Source organism: Rissa tridactyla, chromosome 1 (genome assembly GCF_028500815.1).
Source record: "Rissa tridactyla isolate bRisTri1 chromosome 1, bRisTri1.patW.cur.20221130, whole genome shotgun sequence".
Taxonomy (NCBI): Eukaryota; Metazoa; Chordata; class Aves; order Charadriiformes; family Laridae; genus Rissa; species Rissa tridactyla.
Genome location: NC_071466.1, coordinates 16,639,117 through 16,660,892, shown reverse-complemented (window position 1 = coordinate 16,660,892; position 21,776 = coordinate 16,639,117). Strand labels below are relative to the sequence as shown.

Here is a 21,776-nt window from a genome sequence, read left to right as displayed (position 1 = left end):
CAAGAGCAGAAGAGACACTGTCATGCTCCAAATAAATACACATTGAACTTGAAATTACTCTTGTGAAGGGGTTGCACACGTAATTCTAAAAGAACTGCAACCATTTATGACTCTCTATCCTTTTTTAAAGATTTCTATGTGTTTATAACAGCCTCCTCTCTCTTGCAAGTTCTGCAGCATTGTTTGCTACACCTCAGCTCTTCCAGCTAGCTTTCCTCCATTAACCTTACCTGAGAAATTTTCATTACAATTCCTAATACTTTAATGAATAGAAATCATATTCAAGCCATTGTAGTAAAGCAGGTGTGCAAGCTAATAATAATTTAAAAATCCAATAAAAATAAACTCACCAAATGAAACCTTTTCTTTCTTATTATTTTATTTGTTTTTACAATCTTATCTAAATTTGTTTTATTGGAAGAGAAAATATTGTAACTAGAAGTACATGGGGTCCTGAATGAACCTTGGATGTAGCTACCGAAACCCATAGGCCTTCTGTTGTTTGAGCTCCAGCTCTCATGTTCTCCATAATTTTTTTCAGCTGGAGGTCAAATGGCCACCTGTTAGTCACGCTCCTGAAATGGGAACGGAAGTCCGAGGTTCAGAGGCCTGGAACTATCTATATTCACCAGTCGTCAGGTTCTCTAACCACGTGATTTGTTTTATAATAGTTTTCTTGTCTGAAAGACAAAATGTGGCAGAATTTTCTCAGAGCTACATTTAAGATTGAGGTCCAATAATACTGTGATAAGACCACTGTTGCGATGTTCAGAGTTTCAACCATACTGACCTGAGATGAAGAAACTTGGACAAATGTCAGTATTCCTCCAAGCTCAGAAGTAGGTGGATAGTGCCAGGATCTCGCTAACAAAAAACCTTGACAGGATCTGCAGCAGGTAAGACTAAAGCTATAGATTTGAGAGGTCTGGCTTTACCAGGGAGGGGTGGAGTAAAGGAGTATCTCAGAGCCCGCACTATCTCTGCTGAGTTCTCCATGTCACCCTATGTGTTAGTAGACATGCAGGTGGGCAGCTTGTCCTTAACCCCACTGTTTTCCAGTTGTGGCTATATGAATGGGCTCATTTTTTATGGTAATGTCCTATTTTCAGCAGGATCTGAGAAATTAACGATGGAGTTCTTTTTGCATCCCTGCCTCTTAAAAAGCCCTCTATTTACCTAGATAAAGTACTAAAATGGTGTTGGTTGCCTTCCTGTAAAGTGCCGAAGGGAAGTCAGGGTGGGAGGTAGAATATCTGAAATTCTGGACCCATTTTTCCTGATAGTATGTTTGAAAAAGAGCATGCTATAGATAGACCAGAGGATTTACTCGTGATCATGAATCGTTGATAGCTTCTGGAAAGTATATTGTAGTGAACGAGTTCAAAAGCTGTGACATTTTCAGTTTCCATTAACAACTACAAAAAAAATATAATGTCAGTCTCACAATGTATGAATGTAGGCAAGATATGTATGCATAAACATAGACATAAACCATGTATATTTATATACATATATACATACAAAACTATGTTCACACACACTTAGTTACAGGTACAGACTATCCTGCAGATATATAGGCAGTTTATCTAACTCTGTTCCTAAGTTTTCTTTCTCTTCTGCTCAGATACTGTGGCAAAATGATATATATTTCAGGAAACTAGCAATAAGTGAAACATATCGTTGTGGACTATCCAAGTACATCAATAAAGGATAGCATTTGGGATCATATACTAGAGTTATTTTCCCTGATAGTTGATTCTATTTTAACAGTAAAAAGTCCAGAGAAAACCACTCCTTCCCACAAAGCATTTTATTTCTAATTTTGAGATCCTAGCCCAACAAAGTCAGTAGACAGTGTAACTTTTGTGTAATGCACTCAAATTACCATTAAAGCCTTATCGAGCAATGTAATGATCTCATTTATCCATGTTAAAAAAATTGTTACTCACATGCAAACTGAAGAACAGCTTCTCTGCTTAATATACTGCCAAACACGTTGGTGGTTAAACACTGATACTGTCCCGAATCCTTCATTTCACTGGGGTTGTTGATGATCAAACTTCCTTCTATTAAACTGAAGCGATAATCACTTTCAATGTCGATTTCAGTTCCATTTCGAAGCCATCTTAGGAAAATAGAAAGAAATGACGTGAGCTTTTTATGGCCAAAGGCAGGCATACAGAAACTGGTAGCCCCAGCTGTTATGACAGCTACTTAAAGATAGCCTGTGCAGTAACCTGTTATTTTGGCAAAGCTTTGGATGAAGACATTGTACATTGCGTGCCTGACAAAAGCTAAGTTTTTCTGAAAAAAAAAAACCACAAGTAAAAACAGATCTTCAGCCTCTGAAGAGAAAGCGTGTTCTTTGTTTGCCTATGCTGAATCAAATTGGTAATCTCTTTTTTCTTTTTTTCCCACCAAAGGCTTCCATCCTTCATGTCAACAATATGACATTTAACATGATTATAATAATCAAATTTTCAATTCATGTTCTATCATAAAAGCCTTAGGCCGAGATGAGTTTAGGGATTTAGCAGAGCTGAGTCTGTACTGCACGAGTCAGGAACCTTTCTTTTCCATTCTTTCAGCATTTGCTTTTCTCGACCCATGAAACAGAGAAACCTGATTTAAATACAGAAAAATAAGACCTGTGAAGAGCAGGGAGGCAGATTTATGTACATAGGCCATTATGAAAGAAAGGATGTTGTCAATGGACAAACGCAAAACAATATCAGCTGGACCAGGATACACAGAATTCAGAGAAGACTGGGACAGGAGAGACTGGAATTAGGTGGAGACTGGTCAAGGGTAATGCCTGGCAGCTACCAGGTAAATGGAAACTAAGCTTAAATGAGGAGTCAGAAGTGGGAATGCTAAGTTTGGGAGGTGTTTGGGAGTGAAATGAGTAGCCTGAACAGTAAAGACAGGGAGGGGAGTGAAGACAAGGTGGTAAAAGCCAGGCTGTAGGAAACATATCAGAAAGTATCACACCTGAGCCAAAGGATTTAATAACTCCCGAATGAACAGTTCTTTTTCTGAGGGTTCAGAGGTAACCTGAGAGTCTCATAATTTTTTTGCTGTATGAATGGCTTTTGGGGTTGGGTTCCCCCCTCACCCCCAGATATTGTCTGCCAAAAAGCCTCACTCTCATTCATCTCCAAAGGCTGAAACAACAAACCCTTCAATAGTCCACTGGCTGCAAGAGAAAATTCTTTGTGTGGTAGATTAATAGACTCCAGCACTCTGGAATAACCTCTGGGGGGGTGCAATATCTCAAATAAATAATAATAATCCACATAAGAAGACTTTTTTGATTTGCTTTTGTGTCAAACTGTATAGAACATGAAACTGTTAAAAGAGTGCTTCTGATATACAAAGAAGAGATAAGCAGTGTAAAGAGGTATGGCACAGCTATTACGATGCACAGATATTAACTTCATTGCTAGTTCACAGTCATTCTGCAGTTTCAAAGTCGCCTTAGGAAACTGCCAAACACTTCCAAGCTTTGCCAGCGTTCAGCAAAGACTGGAAGAACTTGGCAACATCAAGACTCCAGAGGCAATTTTAATAAAGCAAAAGGATCATCAGTACACCCTGACTTGTCACTATTCACGGTGAATGAGGTACAGACAGCAGAATTCAGATGAAATAGCTCCGGGTTCTTCTTAATCCAAAAATCAGAATTGCCAGAATTAAGATGAAATGTGAAACTATTATTTGCCCCTTTCTTTTCATTATAGGACTTTTGATTGCAGAGGATCCCTGCTTCATTTAATGTAAGAAATTAAACACTGTTGACAATATCTTTATATTGCAAAAGATATTAGGGAAATGTCTAGGATTCACTGCATTTTTAGAGAGATTCATACACAGCAGAGCTAAAAAGAAGAGGAACTTCTAATCTTGAACAATTTATTAATGAAACCATAACGAAAGTTAACTTTTATATATATAAAAATATATTTATATGAAATAAAAATGCAAAATTAATTGATCCAGTAATGATGAGACATTTAGACAAGGAAAAAGTCAAATTCATGCATTTATAAATGGCATTGGACACAAAATTCAGTTTGCTTTAATTAGCTTGCTTTACTTAGTTTCATTTTCAGTTAAATTCAATGCAAAAACATGTTTTTGTATTGCTACCCCAAAATTTTGGACCTCGATGGCTGCCTGCCTATATATCTTGGGGTCCATCCTGAATGATTGTATTCCCCTCACATAATCCAAACACAGTAAAGGAGAGGCGACACTGAATTGTGTGACGTGTTTTCTTCTAGGTACCCTGACTGATCTGGGAGGACAGAAACCCAAATATAATACTTAAAAGGTAACGAGCTGATAGGGAAAATCAGCTAATTTTTTTCTTGAAGTCAAGTGACAGATAACATTGCAAAATAGTCTAATTTGGCTTAAGCAGACAGAGAGTAATTTTTTTTTTTCAACTTCCTTTTCTATCAGGAAATGATGCTGACAAAAAATTCTAACCAGCTTATATGTGTCCTAAGTAAAACAGGAAATTTAGTGTTGCAAAAGCAGTGAAAGCAGTGTAATGAAGCAGCATATCAGGGAATTCTGCACCTGTTTTTTCTCAGTAACACTGGTGACGTGTGAGATCCCCCAGGAAGCTTGTGAATGTCTGTATTCAACATCGAAGGTGTCTCAGTTGCGTTCTTCATTGTGCAGGACCTGACTTGTGATACTAAAGTATGATTCACAGAAATGCTGAGCAAATGGAATCTTTTGATCTTAGGGAGCAAATGGAATCTTTTGATCTTAGGGAGTTATTCCCTAAGTCAATGCATCTAGATACCTCAAATGACTGAAACTCAAGAAATTAAAAATTGTTGTTTCGGGGTAGAGCTTGAGCAAGGGAAAAAAAGCTCTTTGCAAGGATGAAGAAAATCTAACATGATGTGAGCATTTTCCATTCTGCTAAAATGAAGTAATGTCCTAGCAAAAAAAAAAGAATTTTTAAACAGGTTATGAACACTGTTTCATAAGTTATACAGACTGAGGAAATGAATTAAACTGTCAGAGACAACTTGATTTTGGAATTTCTGAATGCTTTTAAATGTTCTTTTAATGTAGCTTTAAAAAAAAAAAAAAAGAAAAGAAAAAGAAAAAGAAAAGAAAAGAAAAGTTGTACCGTGCTTTGCTTTTGTCTGAAAATAATTCTTAGCAGCATGGGCCTCACAGCCCATGGAAACAAAGATGTCTATTGTCCAATGCTCGTAGATAATAGGACATGGTCTTTGGTGATATGGAAATAACCCTTCTCCTCACTATTTCATATGCCAAAGGTTGGGCTGTGAAATACAACAAACCTTTGCTTATCTATAGCCTTTTTTTGAGGCTAAATTCCCTCTGAACCTGCCCTGGAGAACAGTATACCCCTCACCAAGTAATTTATGTCTCTTTTCCCTTTCCCTGAATGGCAGTGTGTATTGCATATGCTGTACAGACAAGTGGCAGCAACAGAAACTGCTGTTAAAATAAGGCCATTAAGGCCAAAGCTCTCCTTGCATGAACAGCAGTTAGGAAAGTCTGTTTATGAGGCTGCTGACACCAATTAATCTCTCGGAGCTGAAGGAATGGATATAACAAAATCATAAAACAGCCCAGATTGGAAGGGACCTTATGATCACGTTGTCCAATCTTTCATGGGAAAAGGAGCCTAGATCAGATTATTTAGCATCTCGTTCAATTGCACCTTGAAAACCTCCAGTGATGGGGACCCTGTCATGTCCCTGAGGAGGTTATTCCAGTGAATGATTGTTCTTACAGTAAAAAACTTATTTCTTACATTAAGATGAAATCTCTCTTGTATGAAACTTCTCTTCTGTCTATTGCCCCTTGCCTTCTCCATGTGGCTCCTTGTGAAGACAGGACCTCTGTCCTCTTCCTAGCCACCCTTTAAGATATGCTGCAGGTCTGTATTTGTTGATTGCATTCCAATGGGAAAATGCCAAAAAAAAAGTTGGACCAAGAAAGAAAGGAAATGACATAGGTTCTCCAAAGAGAAGATCTCCACAAGAAGAATGAGGTTGTATGGGAGGGCTGAGTATAGGGTCCCCATCTTTTTTAGGAATCTGTGACTTTTCCACAGGGTCACATGCTATGTTTAATGGACTGATAGCACTTTAACAGTGTGTGAGACTAATATACATATTTTTAATCAAGAAAGCAACAAATATGTAATTGAAATTACACAAGGAATGTCAATAAGGAAGAATGAAACATAGCTTTCATCCCACATGGTGAGGAGTTCACGCAGTTCAAGTCTGAAGAAGTTCTGGCCGCTCATTCCTAGTCCTATGTTACATGTTTCAGTCATGCCTGTGCTGTTTGGGGAGGTTGTGCCACGCATCAGATCCATTTAACAACTGACATCTGTTACAAAGAGGCAGATTCAGTGCTGCTGTGATGGGGATATCTAAAATGGGACTGCCTCCGAATTTCTTCCAGACATAGAATTGCAAGTTTTGTGACTCAAATGCATCTAAGGAGAATTCATCCAGAATGCTAAAGAATCCGCAAGTCAAATAAGTATCATACGTGAAAAATAAAATGCGGAATAGATGATTGTCACCTATGACAAAACAACGGTAAGGGTCCTTATGTTCCCATTTTAAGTGAAGAATGATTCTATGAGAAAAGATAAAGGGTGTATGAGGAAAAAAAAATCAACCATGTGTTCCCACTACGTCACTTGTAATTTGTATAAATTATGAGTAGAGTCAGATACAGCAAATGGATAAGGTGGCTGCAACATGCTGTTCCCACCTGTAAGTGGGCACCATTAATAACCTGAACTCAGACTCACAGGTGTGTCATAGCAGGTCTGTATAGTAGAAAACTGTGGCATAATAGTCTGTATGGGAAAACTGGCAACAGACAATGGTTGCAAAGGAATAAAATGGTGGACTTGTGAGTGAAAAGACACCACATTTGGCTCAGCCACGGTACCCTGCATTGCATAGTCATGTCATTTAGTGTACCTGTTCTTTACTGCTTTCCCTATAAAATGGGGTAGTATTTCATAGCTTTATAGATGTTTAGAAAAAAATTAATCAGAGTTTTTGATCTTGTCAGCCGTTACAGAGAGAAGTCAAAAAACTGGACGAAAGGAGTCCCTCCACATGGGTAGATACGATGCACAGAAAACACAATTTGAAACTTCACAGATTGCTTTGCCTTACGTGAAGCGTAGTATACCACTACTGCTTATCTTTCTTCCTTATTCAGAATCAGAAAAAGCATTCAATCAGAAAAGCCATTTCTGTCATGGAACTGTTTCTGTTACGTTGTTCTACGAAGCACACTGACTCTCAGAGTGGGATTGCAGAGGCTAATATTCTGAAAATTAAAAGAAGTATTTCTGAAACAGGTACCTGTATGTGGGAGTAGGATTTCCATGAGCTTGACAATTCAGAGATACTTTCTTCTCCTCAGAATCAGTTGGAAAAATCACATCATCTGGCTCTTGTACAAACACCGGCCCATAATCAACACTTTCTGTGGAAATAGAAGCAGTATAGTTTAGGGAGTCTGAATAAATGTAAGTGTATTACAGCTTTTATAAAGTGAGACTAAAGTATGAAAAATTATGTTTGTTTTCCAGAGGTTCATATCACATTACTCCAGATGTTATATTAAAAGGTAATAGTTAAAAGAAAACAAAAAAGATAGGGAAGAAATATTACTAAGTTAACAATAAAATATATAGTATGATTTAAGTGTTCATCATGCCTTAAAATGGCTTTCTCATCAGACATATTTTGACCTGCAGTCTAATGAGCAACTCAAGAGAATTAAGCCAGCAAGAAGAGTTAACTCTGCTTATAGAAGAAGGAAAACAAAAATTTTCCTGCTGCTTGCAGCAGCTTATCTCATGAAGAACTAAGATACAGTTTTCCCCTTTATGTCAAGGTGTTGCTAAGAAAAATCACTTGTAAAATTAATGGCAGCAACTGGTGGCTGCTATTAAATAATATATAACAAAATCTCACATTTCGTTTTCCTGCGCTGTCTTCTCTAATTTTGGCATGTATCTATATCTTCATATGAATTCACATTTCTGAACAAGGAAAGCTGGATAGACCCATAGAATACAGCTATGATTCCAATTCATTCATATTATGAAGAGGGAAGTGTAACCTTCAGAAAAGTAAAAGGTTCCTGATCACGTAGGTCTGAATAACTGAAATGCTCACTGTGTGCTGGAAGACTGTGGAATTTTAATCAACTTAGACTTGCTCCAATCTCATGAATGATTTAGTCCCATAATGCTCTTAAGATTTAGAGCACTAGCCTAAAAATTTGGTTGAGGGGAGATAGTTACTTTGTCCTACTGCTTGCAATGAAACATATGGGAGCAGGGTTTTCTCTGTCAGTTTTATGGTTTCATATGTTCACGTCATAAAAGTCCTTCAACTGTTACTGAGGACAGCATGACACCTTAAGCAGTTTATAACCTCCTGATATATTTATCCTATCAATACCAGCTTGAAGTAAGAAAGGTGCACCTGAAGACTTTGGGTTCGGGCCATTGACTAATAAAAATTATTTGCTGCATTGTTCTACTAAGCCCCCACAACTTCAACCACATATTATGGGTTCACAATTTTGTGAACTGTGACCTTTTTCACACTGCTAACAGTTTCAGAAAGTTTGAGTGGACAGGAGAAGGTGCACAGGACTACAAGTCTTGGTACAAGAAGGAAGTCTTGGAGTCTGAAGAAAGGATGAGAAACATGGGAGACATAAGTCATATTATGCTCCTTCTGAGATGCAAATTTCCATGTCTTTAAATTCTGTGACGTTTTGGGTTTCTCAGTTCTATTATTATAATGCAGTGAAAAGACCACATGAGAACCTATCCTGCTATTCAAGCTTCCTTTTTAGTGACAGTACATTTATAACACACTTAGTTTTTTGTCTTTTTACGCTGCTATTGAAATGCAGATTTTGAAAATACCATTATTTTCAGGTACGTATGCTTCTGCTGAAACAGATTCAAATAATTATGCTGTCAATTTGTGAAGACAACAAATAAGAGCAGCAGCAATTAGTAGTTTCTGTTTTGCATCATTTCCAAGTTTATTAGCCCTTTTTGTAGGACCATGTAAAGGAGCGTGGATTGCTGTTCTGCATATTTACACTACATCTGTGTTTAGGTACGTTACTTCAGTTGCATGTATTGCAGAAATATATTTTCTGGGACAGATATCTACATTATTTAAAAAAAAAGCCCAACCACAATGAGCAATTTCTAATATAAGCTTATATTATTGAAGTTCAAATAACTCCAGTGCTAAGTTTTGAGCATGACAACTGAGGCTGCCGCAGGGGCAAAACCTCTTTTAAGAAAGGAAAATCTGAGTACGAAAACTTTGTATGGATTTTTTCTTATAATTTGGTAACCTTTTGCACAGGAGAAAATACTAATGAATGTAGGCGTAAATAATCAGAGGTCTCATCAGGCGAGAGTCTAGCAAAACAAAGAATTAAAGAATGAAACCAAGGGTTTAGGTTTAGGTGTTATTCCATGCAGATTAGTAGGTGTGTGGATAGGGTGTATATTCATGACGATTAATGATTTTATCTTCTCCCTGGGAGTGACTCTGTAGTTAAAATATGTCACAGTCTAGAATTGCTGGAAAGAAAAGAAAAAGATGCAACGGTAGGTAGGTGCTGGTGTCACTAGCAGTACAGGTGTTCTTTCTACCTGTATTATTTGCAACAGTAATACTGAAATGCTGTGGTGCACTTTCCTTTTAGAAATATAGTCTGAACTCTTTATGTGGAGGTTGTCATTCTTAATGGTAGTAGCTAAATGGATGCTTGTGCTATGTGGAATGAGAACAGGTTTTACTTCTGCTTGCAGTGAAGACAAAGGTAACAGAGAATGTTCAGTGCATGCAAGTCATCTTCCTGAAAGATACAAAAATGTAGACAGCTGCTTATCTGCATTTCAGATGGAGTGTGGAGTACCGGCAGAGATTATTTGGAGACTCAGAAACAACATAATAATGAATGATAATGTTCATCAGTTTGTAGCTAAAGTGACTAAATGAATTCTTAGTTAGATCATTTTGACTGCAACAGAATAATTGAAGAAAAAGGTCTATTCTGAAGACATCAAAGCACTTGTTGAAAAGACAAGACTGTATTTTTATAAATTATTAGGCTTAATAAAGGGGTGATTAAATAAAATACAGTGAGGTGTCATATGTGATATGCAAGAAATCGTAACAGACCACCTAATGATACTGTCTTCATTTAAACTCCAGTGACAGACTTGAAATTGAAAATCTTAAGTGTTTTACGCCTTCTTTCTTTATTTCAAAAGCAATGAAGGAAACACACTACAGATGTAAATATCTAATTTAAATATATCAAAAAATATTTTAAAACTATTTTTTTCAAATTAAAACACAGGCTGGCTTACAATTAGAGAGAAAAAAATTAATTTTCTTATACATAATGCTACTAAAAGCTCAAATTAAATGAAGCCTTGTGAAGGCTTCAATAGTTGTCAATATCAATGATGGGCACATAGTTTAGCTAGCACTTACCATCCCGTTAGAGGTAATGGGAAGTACAGACTCTTCCAAAATTGACTGGAACACCACTGGAGGCTTACTGTATCCTCTTTTCTATGCAGAGAGTTCAAAGCTATATTGAAACTACAGGACATGAGAATATTTCCCAGGAGGCAGTGCACACTCTGCTAATGTTGCTGTTTCATGTGGGGTGAGAGTCAGGGATGCAGACCTCATTTCCCTTCCCCTAATCCAGACAATGGAGGTAAAGCCAGGTTGCGAGGCACGCAGAGAGCCATAGTGTGAGGCCGCATGTCTGCAAGAGTAGTCAATCATGGAGCCAGGGCTGAGGAGTGAATTGGACCAAATGGTGACTCCACAGCCTGAAATCTTGGAGACTGAGGAATGTGAATATCCACACTAAATGTGCATAATTAATCAATTTTCCTAGAACAAACTTAAAAAAAAAAAAAAAAGTGTATGCGCATGGCACTCATAATACAGAGATTTCTAACATTGCAGGATAAAAGTTTGATTTTCAGGAAAATGTTAAATAGAATTCTGTCTGCCTTTTACCATTTTACCAACCTATCAGCTGTTATTTTAAGTAACAATTACTTATTAACAGTTCTCAACATTTTCATATCAAAGAAGTAACTTAAAGAACCATAATCTTAATTTATAATTTAAATCATTCAGTTCCATGGTAACTGAATTGTTGATATTCAAGATTCAGGTAAATGACTTCAAATTTCTCCTGGAAATTCCATAATCACCATACTGCTTCACAATTTTCAATTTGTCAAAACTGTTTAATTTTGATTCTTGGATAACATTGTGTCTTCTTCACCCTTTCTGCTGCCCTTATTGATTCTGAGGCAGACGTGCCCCCTGACAGAATAATGTGCAGACTAAAATCTGAAGTGCTTGGAGAAAACATATATCTAATGATCAGTATGGGATCTAATCAGCCTTCTCAGGAATAAGTGAATCTCACCTATCCCTGGTTTTAGTGATGTGAGATTTTACGTAGGTGGCAATGAGGTTCAACGGTTGAAAAGTAGATATGGGTTAAGAGTTCCCTTTTCAATAACTTTGGTTTCATTGCCAAACCATTGGTGCATTACTTGACTTGGGAATTCCAAGCTGTAACTACAAAAATAACAGCAGCAAATGCTTAGGAGACCTTAACATCATTGTGCTTGAAATTTCCAGTCTGAAGTGGGTGACCACGTGAATTTCGCCTGATTACAAATGGGAATTTCTTAAAATCTCTTTTAGGAGTATTGCATCACTTATTAAATACCATCAAAAACCTATAGACAATTTCTTCAGTGTACAGCATAACTGAACATTGATTAATATTTACAAGGATTCTTCATGTGCCCTTTTACAAACTAGACTGGAGGACTGCTCAATTATCTCAAGAAAGCCAATATTAGGATTAATAAACTCTGGGGTTTAGTCCCAGGTCTAATCAACTGCATCAGTCTGCTCTTTCTGATGAGAGTCTTCCTTGAAAAATTAATCTCTGGTTCTTGCCACATTTTGATCATGAACAGTTGTAGCAGTATGTTCTTTTGATACCTTATGCTAATCTCAAGAGTAACCAAGGTGAGAGTTATACTTTTAGATAACAGTAGATATGGATGATTGCCAAGGAAAAAGAGAAAAAAAGTGCCTGATTATAAAATCCGACTTTATACATATGAACTATTCTATGTAAGCAACCAGGTTTATATATGTGTTCAAATTTTTACAGGATTAGAAACACTAACCATTTGAGAACGATATAGCAGAAGAGTTCATAGGCGAAAATGACCACCACCCCCACCCCCTATATCTACAGTACATACAATCCAAACGGCTTTACTGCAGGACATTACGCACTGGGGCAGGTTAACCTTGGGCGGCTGCCAGGTGCCCACCAGCTGCTCACTCATTTCCCCAAGGGAGAACAAAGGATGAAAAAGCTCCTGGCTCAAGATTAAGAAAGGGAGATCCCCTGCAAGTTACTGTCATGGGCAAAACAGGTACAACTTCGGAAAACTTATTTCCAGTTAAAATAGACTTGGGTAGTGAGAAACAAAGACAAAAATTAAAGCAATGCCTTCACCGCCTTTTTCCAGGCTCAACTCCCCTCCTCCGCCCCCAACTCCTCCTGGCCATAGAGTTGCCATGTGTGACACGGGATCTATGGGAGGTCTCTGAAGTGGCCTCCTGGGATCAGGACAGACACCCCAGGGTGTATGAAGTGCCCTGGAGACCCAACCTCAAGCACATGAATTAATCTGTACAGGGTGTTCAGTTTCTAACCAATAAATACCCAGTGCCACTGGGAGGTGGTGGGGTGTCTGACACTCTGAGGCAGAGCAGACCAGCATGGTGCCACCTTCACACCAGCCTTGCCCTGTCCTGGTGTAGCAGCTACGAACCAGGTGAGGCTCCTCACAGCCCCTGAAGCGACACTGCGGAGCCTGTTTCCAGACACCCGAACCCTGCTCTGTGCTGCCAGCTGTGATGCAGGTCGCACCTGCCAGTTTCATGTGTATCCATAGGATATTAGGCTGTAAGACAGCCCAAGTGGCACTACGTCAGTGTATGTTAAAGACCTGAATTACTCCCCAGTGTTTAGACACCACATTTGTCTGTCTGCACCCTCATGCTGAGCTTCACCTCGCTCTGCCCTGGCCCTGACAGCAAGGAGGAGACCCAGGGGAGGTGGGGTGGGACAGGATGGTGAGGGGCCGTGAGGTGACCACAGCCCCAGGCTGTCCCCACACAGACAGGAGTGACAGCGGGCTCTCCATGTTGGCTGTTTCCCCCATGGGCCTGAGTTATGGGGTTTGTCCATCCCACTGCATTTAAATAAGGCTGAAGAGTGACACCCTGACACCCCTTTTTCCCCAGGCAGCCAAGAGCTCGGACTTCCACCAGCTATGGAACACCTGGTGACATGGTGACCTTATCAGAGAGAGCAGAACGCTGGTGGTTGCCGTGTGACAGGGTTGGTGACAGGATGCTCAGGACAGGCACAGAAGGGGCTGCGCGGTGCCGGCCCAGAGTGGAGGCGAGCAGGCGGGTGAGCGAGGGCTGAGGCGAGAGGCAGGAGGAGGGCAGGGAAGGGAGGGCAGGGCTGCTGGGCCCGGGCAGGGAAGAAGGGGTTGCCTGTGGCGCGACAGATGGTGGCTGCTCCTCCTTTGTCTTCCAGAGACGGAGGCTTGTACAGGGACAGGACCAGACCATGGCACACTCCTGTCCTCGGCCACACAGATGGAGATTTGCTGCCTTCTACAAGGATACCGACACTAAGTTAAGGCATCAAGAGTCTGGCAGAGCCAGGGCAGGGTTTGCACATGGTCAGTGAGGGTGGTGGCTCCTTTGTTTGTTGTCTTTTGCAGCCACAGACCCAAACAGGGACAGGACCAGACCATGGCGCACTCCTGTTCTCAACCACACAGACAGAGATTTGCTGCCTTCTACAAGGACACTGAGACTAAGTTAAGGCATCAAGAGCCTGGCAGAGCCCTGGGCAGGGGTTGCCCATGGTCAGTGATGGTGATTGCCCCTTTGCTTCTTATTCTGCCTTTTGCAGCCACAAGCTCACACAAAGACAGGATCAGTCCATGGCGCATTCCCGTCCTCAGCCACCCAGACAGAGATTTGCTGCCTTCTACAAGGATACCGACACTAAGTTAAGGCATCAAGAGTCTGGCAGAGCCCTGGGTAAGGGTACCCTGGGTAAGGGTTACCCTGGGTAAGGGTAACAGTGAGGGTGGTTGCCCCTTTGTTTGTTATCTTGCCTTTTGCAGCCGCAGACCCAGACAGGGACAGGACCAGACCATGGCTCACTCCCATCCTCAACCACACAAAGAGAGATTCGCTATCCTCTCTGACACTGACACAAAGTTAAGGAGTCAAAAATGACACCAAATCATGGTGCCAACCTAGTGATGCAGTGACACTGTCACTGTGGCTAGCAGGCTCATGGTGGCCCATACCACCATGGGATGGGTGTCTCCTGGCAAAGGAGGAGGGATGACAAAGATGCGGGACTGACAGCCTTGGCCTGAGGCTGGCAGAGCCCTGGGCAAGCGCTGCCCATGGTGAGCCAGAGTGGCTACCCCCTTTTTTGTTATCCTGCCTTTTGTAGCCACAGGCCCAGACAAGGACAGGACCAGATCATGGCGCACTCCTGTCCCCTCCCTCCGCAGCTACTCAGCGAGAGATTCCTCCAGGTTTACAAAGCTATTGACAAGGAACGACATACAGCCCCAGTCTGGACCATGCCATGGTCCCACAGGCGACTGGAGGCTCCCCACAGCTATGGACAACGGCAGCCCCGCACCACCCGCCCTCTCTGTCTGAAACTGACCTTGGAATAAAATTTTCTGATTCTTGAACCATTGGCTCGTTCTGCTGCTTTGTGTGGTCTTTTGGGGGAAACCTCCTCGACCTTTTCCTTATTGTACTTATTTCTTTATTATATTTAATTTATATATCTTTGTGTGTGTGCATATATATGATTGATACATATATATATATACACACACATTTTTGTACACATGTATGTTTTCTGATCCATTCAGGGATCTAAAAGCATCAGGTTTGTTTGCACTCGTATTTTAACAACATGCTCTTAAACAGGACAGTCCCGTGTGAGTTTGCATGGGAGGATTTGAACTCCATACCTTATTTTTATTTTCTAACTTAAGCAAGAACATAACAAGAGATTAATATTTAACATAAATATTAAGTATATGTATATTTCAATTTACTATTTTAATTTCTCAAGGGAAATATTTCTATTCCTCACACAGGCTTGTATTAAAACAACCAGTTTTCTGTATCTTATTTAAGTGCTATGAGACTGGTGATTTATTATAGTGGCATATATCTTTTCAGATTACAGGTATGCATTGCAACAAAGCTAGTTTGTGGCCCCTTTACAAATTTTAAGTTGCCATTTTCAATCTAGGCAATTAAAAGCACTAAGCACTCTCCTTAGGATTTACTATATAAAGTGGTATTTTCCAGAAAGGTGTGGATACGGAAAACATTCCAAATATTAATAAAATCCCTCTTTTTAAATTCTTGAATATTCTTGGAAGTAGCACTCGAGTATTCTTTGAATTCCAAGGTTCTCCTTACAACACATTTGCACTTACACAATACCAGACTATATGACTTCTTAGTAACAAGTATTTAAATCCTCAAGGGAATAGAAACTGGAACCTGTGTATCCTGGACTGCAGACATTAGCCAAAATGTGGTTTCTCTCTCTTACATATAGAGACACTTTAATTCTCTCCCCCAATTACTGATGAAAAAAATCAGATGTTCATCTTGCTGAGCATTGCAAACACCATGAAAACAAACTGAAGATGAGAATAAAGTTTCCTGAACTTTCAATTCTGCAGTAACTGAAAGAGTGTCATTCCTCAACACTCAGCTTTCTTGCTGCCATCCTTGATATAATTCCAGGTCAATAAATACAACATGAAAAAGAATGAATTCCTGGAACCCTAGGAACACACAGGTGGGCAGGAAGGAAACATAACCGTGTTCAAAGACCAGCATCAAAGCTACATTGGCAATATTATTTTTAGCATCTGATAATTCTGTGTGCTGTACTTTTAAAGAATAAAAGAAATAATGTTCTTTTAAATGTTTTCTTAAATAATATTTTTAAAATATAATTGTCTGCAGAAGGGGTAGCAAATTCTACACTGCACTGGTCACTTGCATCAAATATCGTTAGTGTAGTTTGACCACTGTCTGCAATGTTACCATACCATTCAAGCTAGTTTTCTTGGTGCCCTCTTCTCAGTCTGAGCTACTGGTGGGAGGAAACACAGCTCTTTTCACTCTGGTATTTTTCACCCAGCAGACAAGGTATCCAAGGGGAAATGCTCAGGCAGCGTGTAAACATGGGCGAAGGAGGTGTTCACGGAATCATGGAATAGTTTGCGTTGGAAGGGACCTTTAAAGGTCATTCAGTCCAACCCCCCTGCAATAAGCAGGGACATCTTCAATTAGATCAGGTTGCTCAGAGCCCTGTCCAACCTGACCTTGAATGTTTCTAGGGATGGCACATCTACCACCTCTCTGGGCAACCTGTTCAGGTGTTTCACCACGCTCAGGGTAAAAAATGTCTTCCTTATATCTAGTCTGAATCAGACCTCTTTTAGTTTAAAACCACTAGCCTTTGTTCTTTTGCAACAGGCCCTGCTAAAAACTTTGTCCCCATCTTTCTTATAAGCCCCTTTTAGCTGGAAGGCTGCTATAAGGTCTCCCGGGAGTCTCCTCCAGGCTGAACAACTCCAACTCTCTCAGCATTTCTCATAGAAGAGGTGCTGCTGCCCTCTCATAATTTTTGTGGCCTCCTCTGGTCCTGTTCCAACAGGTCCATGTCTTTCCTGTGCTGTGGGCTCCAGAGCTGTACAAAGTACTCCAGGTGGAGTCTCACCAGAGCAGAGTAGAGGGGCAGAATCACCTCCCTTGACCTATTGTCCAGGCTTCTTTTTATGCAGCCCAGGATACAGTTGGCTTTCTGGGCTGCAAACACATTGTCAGCTCATGCTCAGCTTTTCATCCACCAGTACCCCCAGGTCCTTCTCAGCAGGACTGCTCTCAATCTCTCTTCCCCAGCCCGCATTGATACCAGCGGTTGGCCCAACCCAGGATCAGGACCCTGCAGTTTGCCTTGCTGAAGCTCATGAGGTTCACACAGACCCGCTTCTCATGGTTGTCCAGGTCCCTCTGGATGGTATCCTGTCCTTCAGGCCTTCTCCATTTAATCTGTTCGTGTCCTTTTAGGACCACTTTTTTTTGCTACAGGTAATACTGGTGGATAGATTTGCTACTCCCTCTGAAGGTGGACTAGAGAGATATTCAGGCAAACCATTTATTTTCAGCTGTTATTGTGACACACTGACAGAATTTTTACAAGTGGCAGTTGGAAAAAGGGTGAGGCAATTCTCCTTTGAAAGCTGAGTATCTCAGCAAAATTTAAAAACAAAAAGTTTTTACAGGACCGGGAAAACAACGTTTTCTTATCTCTATACTTTTTTTTTTTTGTCAATTTTTCAAAGGCCAGTTGAACCCATGTGGAGATGGAAGGATTTTCTAAAGAAAACATACAAGAGGGTGTAAAATGATAGAACTTCTAAAGCAGCCTAAAGAGAGAGGTCACTAACAGATCTTCCATCCTAAAATATACATTGGATTCTGTATTCAGATCCCACCCAGAAAAGTATCTACTTGACATATCATGGGCCAAACCATATCCCAATGACCTGTCAGTCCTGGGTATTAATATGTTCAGGACACTTTAAGAAAGATGCAGGAGTTATATGTGTTGCTGAAGTATGCGTTATCATCAGACTTTATTAAAATAAAACAAAGATATTTCATATCGAATTGGTCCTACAAAATGAAAGACACTTTTTGGTAAAGGTGGATCAGGTTTTAGCGCTACTCATTATCGAACTTGCTTTTGAATTTCCTTTCCTCATTTGTTTTCAGTTTGTGCTGCTTGTATGCGTTTGAGGTGATGACTCGAAAGCATCTTCTGATTAACCTTTGTTACCATGGAAACAAACAGTTTAACCGGTTTGGTATATTCAGAAAATATTTTAGATGTATAAATAATCACCCTGCTTTCAGAGAAAACACATTGCTTTCTTCAACTAAAAGCTATAAACCCTCTTTTTTTCAGCTTAAACACTGAAAAAAACATATTAACTTCAGTGCTAATATTGATTTTACAAGTAGATTCTATAATACAGACTTTCACTTAACACCTAAGAAATAATGACTATTCATTTTAATATCCCTATAATCTGTCAAAATATAAAATTTATTTTAATATAATGAAATAGAAAAAGCCCACTAGTTCATCACACCAAAATATATTAAATCTATGTGTAACAGATTCTAACAATAAGAAAGGTGGCTGCAACTTACAATAATTATTTTGCATATATAGAAGCAGACATACATATGTATGTATATATATTTATACACACATGCATTTATAAAATACATTTAATCTTAAAACTATGTTTCAGTTAACTTAAAAGTCAAGAGAACTGGAGGAGACTTTCCTTTTGACAGGCAAGTTCAGGCAGATACACATGCCCTGAGGTATCTACATTGATTTCAGTATGCTGCATGCTGGAACGGTGTAAAGTACACTCATGATTGAGTTTACACTGCAAAGGAGATAAAATTATTTTCTCATATTTTTAGATTTACCTCTTCTGAAGCAGATATGTTTATTTGCTTATTGGGCAAGATAGGACAAGTATTTTTCTGTGGCTTGAAAATACTTTCTCTGTTCTGTGACCTGAAAAAAACCATATCTGTTTTAAACTTAGTTTATACTATCTAAATTGCATGCCACATTAATCAATATTGCCCAATATGTTTAAGAAATTAAAAATTTTTTAGTAGTTTGTGTCTTTAATTCAGACTTGTAAATGCTGAATCTAGCAGATGGTGTGAAATCAGGAATCCTCCCTGAACAATAATTAGATTCAGATCTTGCACATCTTGAGGTTCATTGATTCAAACACTTCCAGTCATGAACTAGACCCTGCTCTTTATTTTCTTCTGAAAGATATCAAACTAAAGATGGAAGGATAAAAAGAGTCTTTATTCAAGGTTAAGTTCAATTTTATTTACTGCAGCATTTCCAGAAGGTTTTGGAAGGGTAAGAAAGTATAAGAGTTTGCAGCTTTATGATTCTTCGAGAGTATTTAATGAATAATTCACACTTTCTATGCACATTCTTCAGTCATGACTTTACACATTGATACATAGCTTGAAGAGGACTGTATTGCCTTAACTGCATGTTTACGCTAAGAAATTCCATATAGTTTAAATTCAGCAGTGAGCTACAGCATAGTTCTTTTAATTTGAAATATCAGGAAACATATGTTGAACTAAAGAGTGCAAATTAAATGGCATAAAGTCAGTATAAGAGGACCTTTATTAGAAGTCATGTCAGGCCTCTGAGCGTGCCTCCTGGGAAATACATTAAGAAGTCGCTTGAGAACCTGTATACTTAGACAGATAATAAAAGAATTTTGTTTTTTCTTATGGCAAGCCTGGCTCCTGAGTGTATGCCATATATTGGATATTTGAATTATGCAAGTTACTAATCATAATAACATAAAATATATTTCCCCCCCTCTTGTTAAGTGTCCTCTCACTTGTAGCAGTGGTCGCTCATGACCACACATGAGCACAGGCTGCTGTAGCATTTCCTCATTTAGGAGGCCCCGGCTAATAAATACGATCATTTAACTCTATCACTTATCACATACCTGTTGTAGGAAGATAACTAAAATATCTTACCTTCAAGACCTCTGAAAAAAGCCTTGAGTTCAAATTAAAATGATAAACTTACTAATTTAAGTGGATGGAATGCCAGATGATTGAGATGATAGTTATTTCTGGTTGCTAAATGTCAAAGATATCTCAAACATAAACTTATTAACAGAACTGACAGAGGTTTAGAAAACAAGTTGTATTCAGCTGCCACAGTAGACGTGTTCTTGCCCTCTTGGATGATGCAGAATATCCTACCCGGTCTCCTGCCACAGACTCCTCAACCCTGCCACGCCAGCAGTATGCTGGGCTTTTCTAAGTCCCGTTTCATAGCTGTGCTTGTGCCATGCAGGTGCTTCAGATAAGCAAGGGCTTTAAAAATCTTACTCAGGTGCCTCAGGTTTATCTGTTTGTACAACTGTTTGCACAGCTGGATGTACAAAGACCGGTAAGTGGTGGAGTAACTCTCCTAGGACTGTTTCATGCAGTCCTTGGAAGAAAGAACTGAAGTCTCTCTCTTTTGAGTCAAGTACTCTATTCATTGAGGCTTATCATTTATGGCCCTTTTAAAATTGTGTCTCCAGTCAGTGGATCTTCACTTCCTGCTGCAAAATAGAAGCGGCTCGACCACGGAGTTGGAATGTGGCCCCTAGATGTCTCAGAGACAAGATCATGCTGTCTCTAGACATTCATCCCGTTGTAGACAAGGATAATACACTCTAGTTCTAATCCTGAACTTTGATTTTCACCTGAACATATCAGGTTGTCTGGGAGGAGTTATCACTGTCTGCTGCATGGGCAATAACTGAGTTTGGTGTAGTCACTGCTTACAAAGACTGTTGCAGAGGAAGGACAAATGTAGAAACCTGCCCCAGTTCCAGAAATGTTATCAAACAGAATTTATCTGCTTGCGTGATTCAAATTGTTGGTGTGGTGTTCTAGATCAACCTTAATTCATGGAACATATTTATGCTTGTATATAAGCCATTTCTGTTCACAAAAACACATGCATACCCCATTAGCTTTCAATACATGCAAAGTACTTTCTAAGGGAATAAAAGGAAAAGACGTTACCGAGAGAAGCAGTAATCCTGTAATGACAGCCATACTGCATGAATGTTGTTGAACTGTGAGGTATTAATCACGATTCTTTCCTCTGTTACTTCCTTACGCTACTATGTTTAAATATCCTCTAACCTTCCTTCCTCCCTCTCCTTCCTTCCTTCTTTTCTTTCTGTTTAAATTTCTACTTTTCTTGGAACATTGATTCAGATAAATATTATCACTAAAGAAATGGTATCAGAAATGTGGCTTCTTTAAATGTAACCAAATATGAAAAAATGCGTATTGTTACTATGAATTATTGCATTTAAAGTTAAATGACACCACATCACATGGATATGTCTATCCATGCGTGCATGCGTGACAGAGTTGACCATGCAGAGTGGGTAATTTAGAGAAAAAGTAGTTTTATAAGATTTACTATTCATGTTTAATTTACATTACTATCAGTCATTATTAAATCAGAAAAATTCCAGAGAGAAAAATATATATAAAAGAGGGACTGACATTTTACAGCTTTGCTTTTCAAATATACAGATACCAGCTGAGTAGATGAAATTGTGCTGTAATGAAATTTCAAACTACCAGTTTACTATTTTCACATGGCAAAAACTGTATAAAAGTATTCTGCATAGGAATCTTTAAGAAAGAATGTTTTAACTGGTGTCTTTAAGGCTAATCTGAAGAATCTAAAGGGAAAGAGGCCCGTTTCTGCTTTGAGAAGTTTAATAAAATTCAAAATTATGTCTGAGAAACACTGAAGTAAGCTGATAAAAATGTCCTGCTTTTGAAACATCTTTCAAAAATTCAGAGAGGGAAGACAGACTT

The 21,776-nt window shown here is 39.2% G+C and overlaps 1 protein-coding gene across 1 annotated transcript in view; it reads right to left on the bottom strand.

Moving 5' to 3' along the window:
• CNTN5 (contactin 5) overlaps positions 1 to 21,776 on the bottom strand; it is a 260,804-nt gene that overhangs the window by 235,289 nt on the left and 3,739 nt on the right. The window contains exons 3-4 of the mRNA XM_054187800.1: positions 7,398 to 7,521; positions 1,950 to 2,125 (exon numbers count right to left, since the gene is read on the bottom strand). Coding sequence (XP_054043775.1) covers positions 1,950 to 2,125; positions 7,398 to 7,521 — 300 coding nt within the window. The remainder of the gene's footprint in view (positions 1 to 1,949; positions 2,126 to 7,397; positions 7,522 to 21,776) is intronic.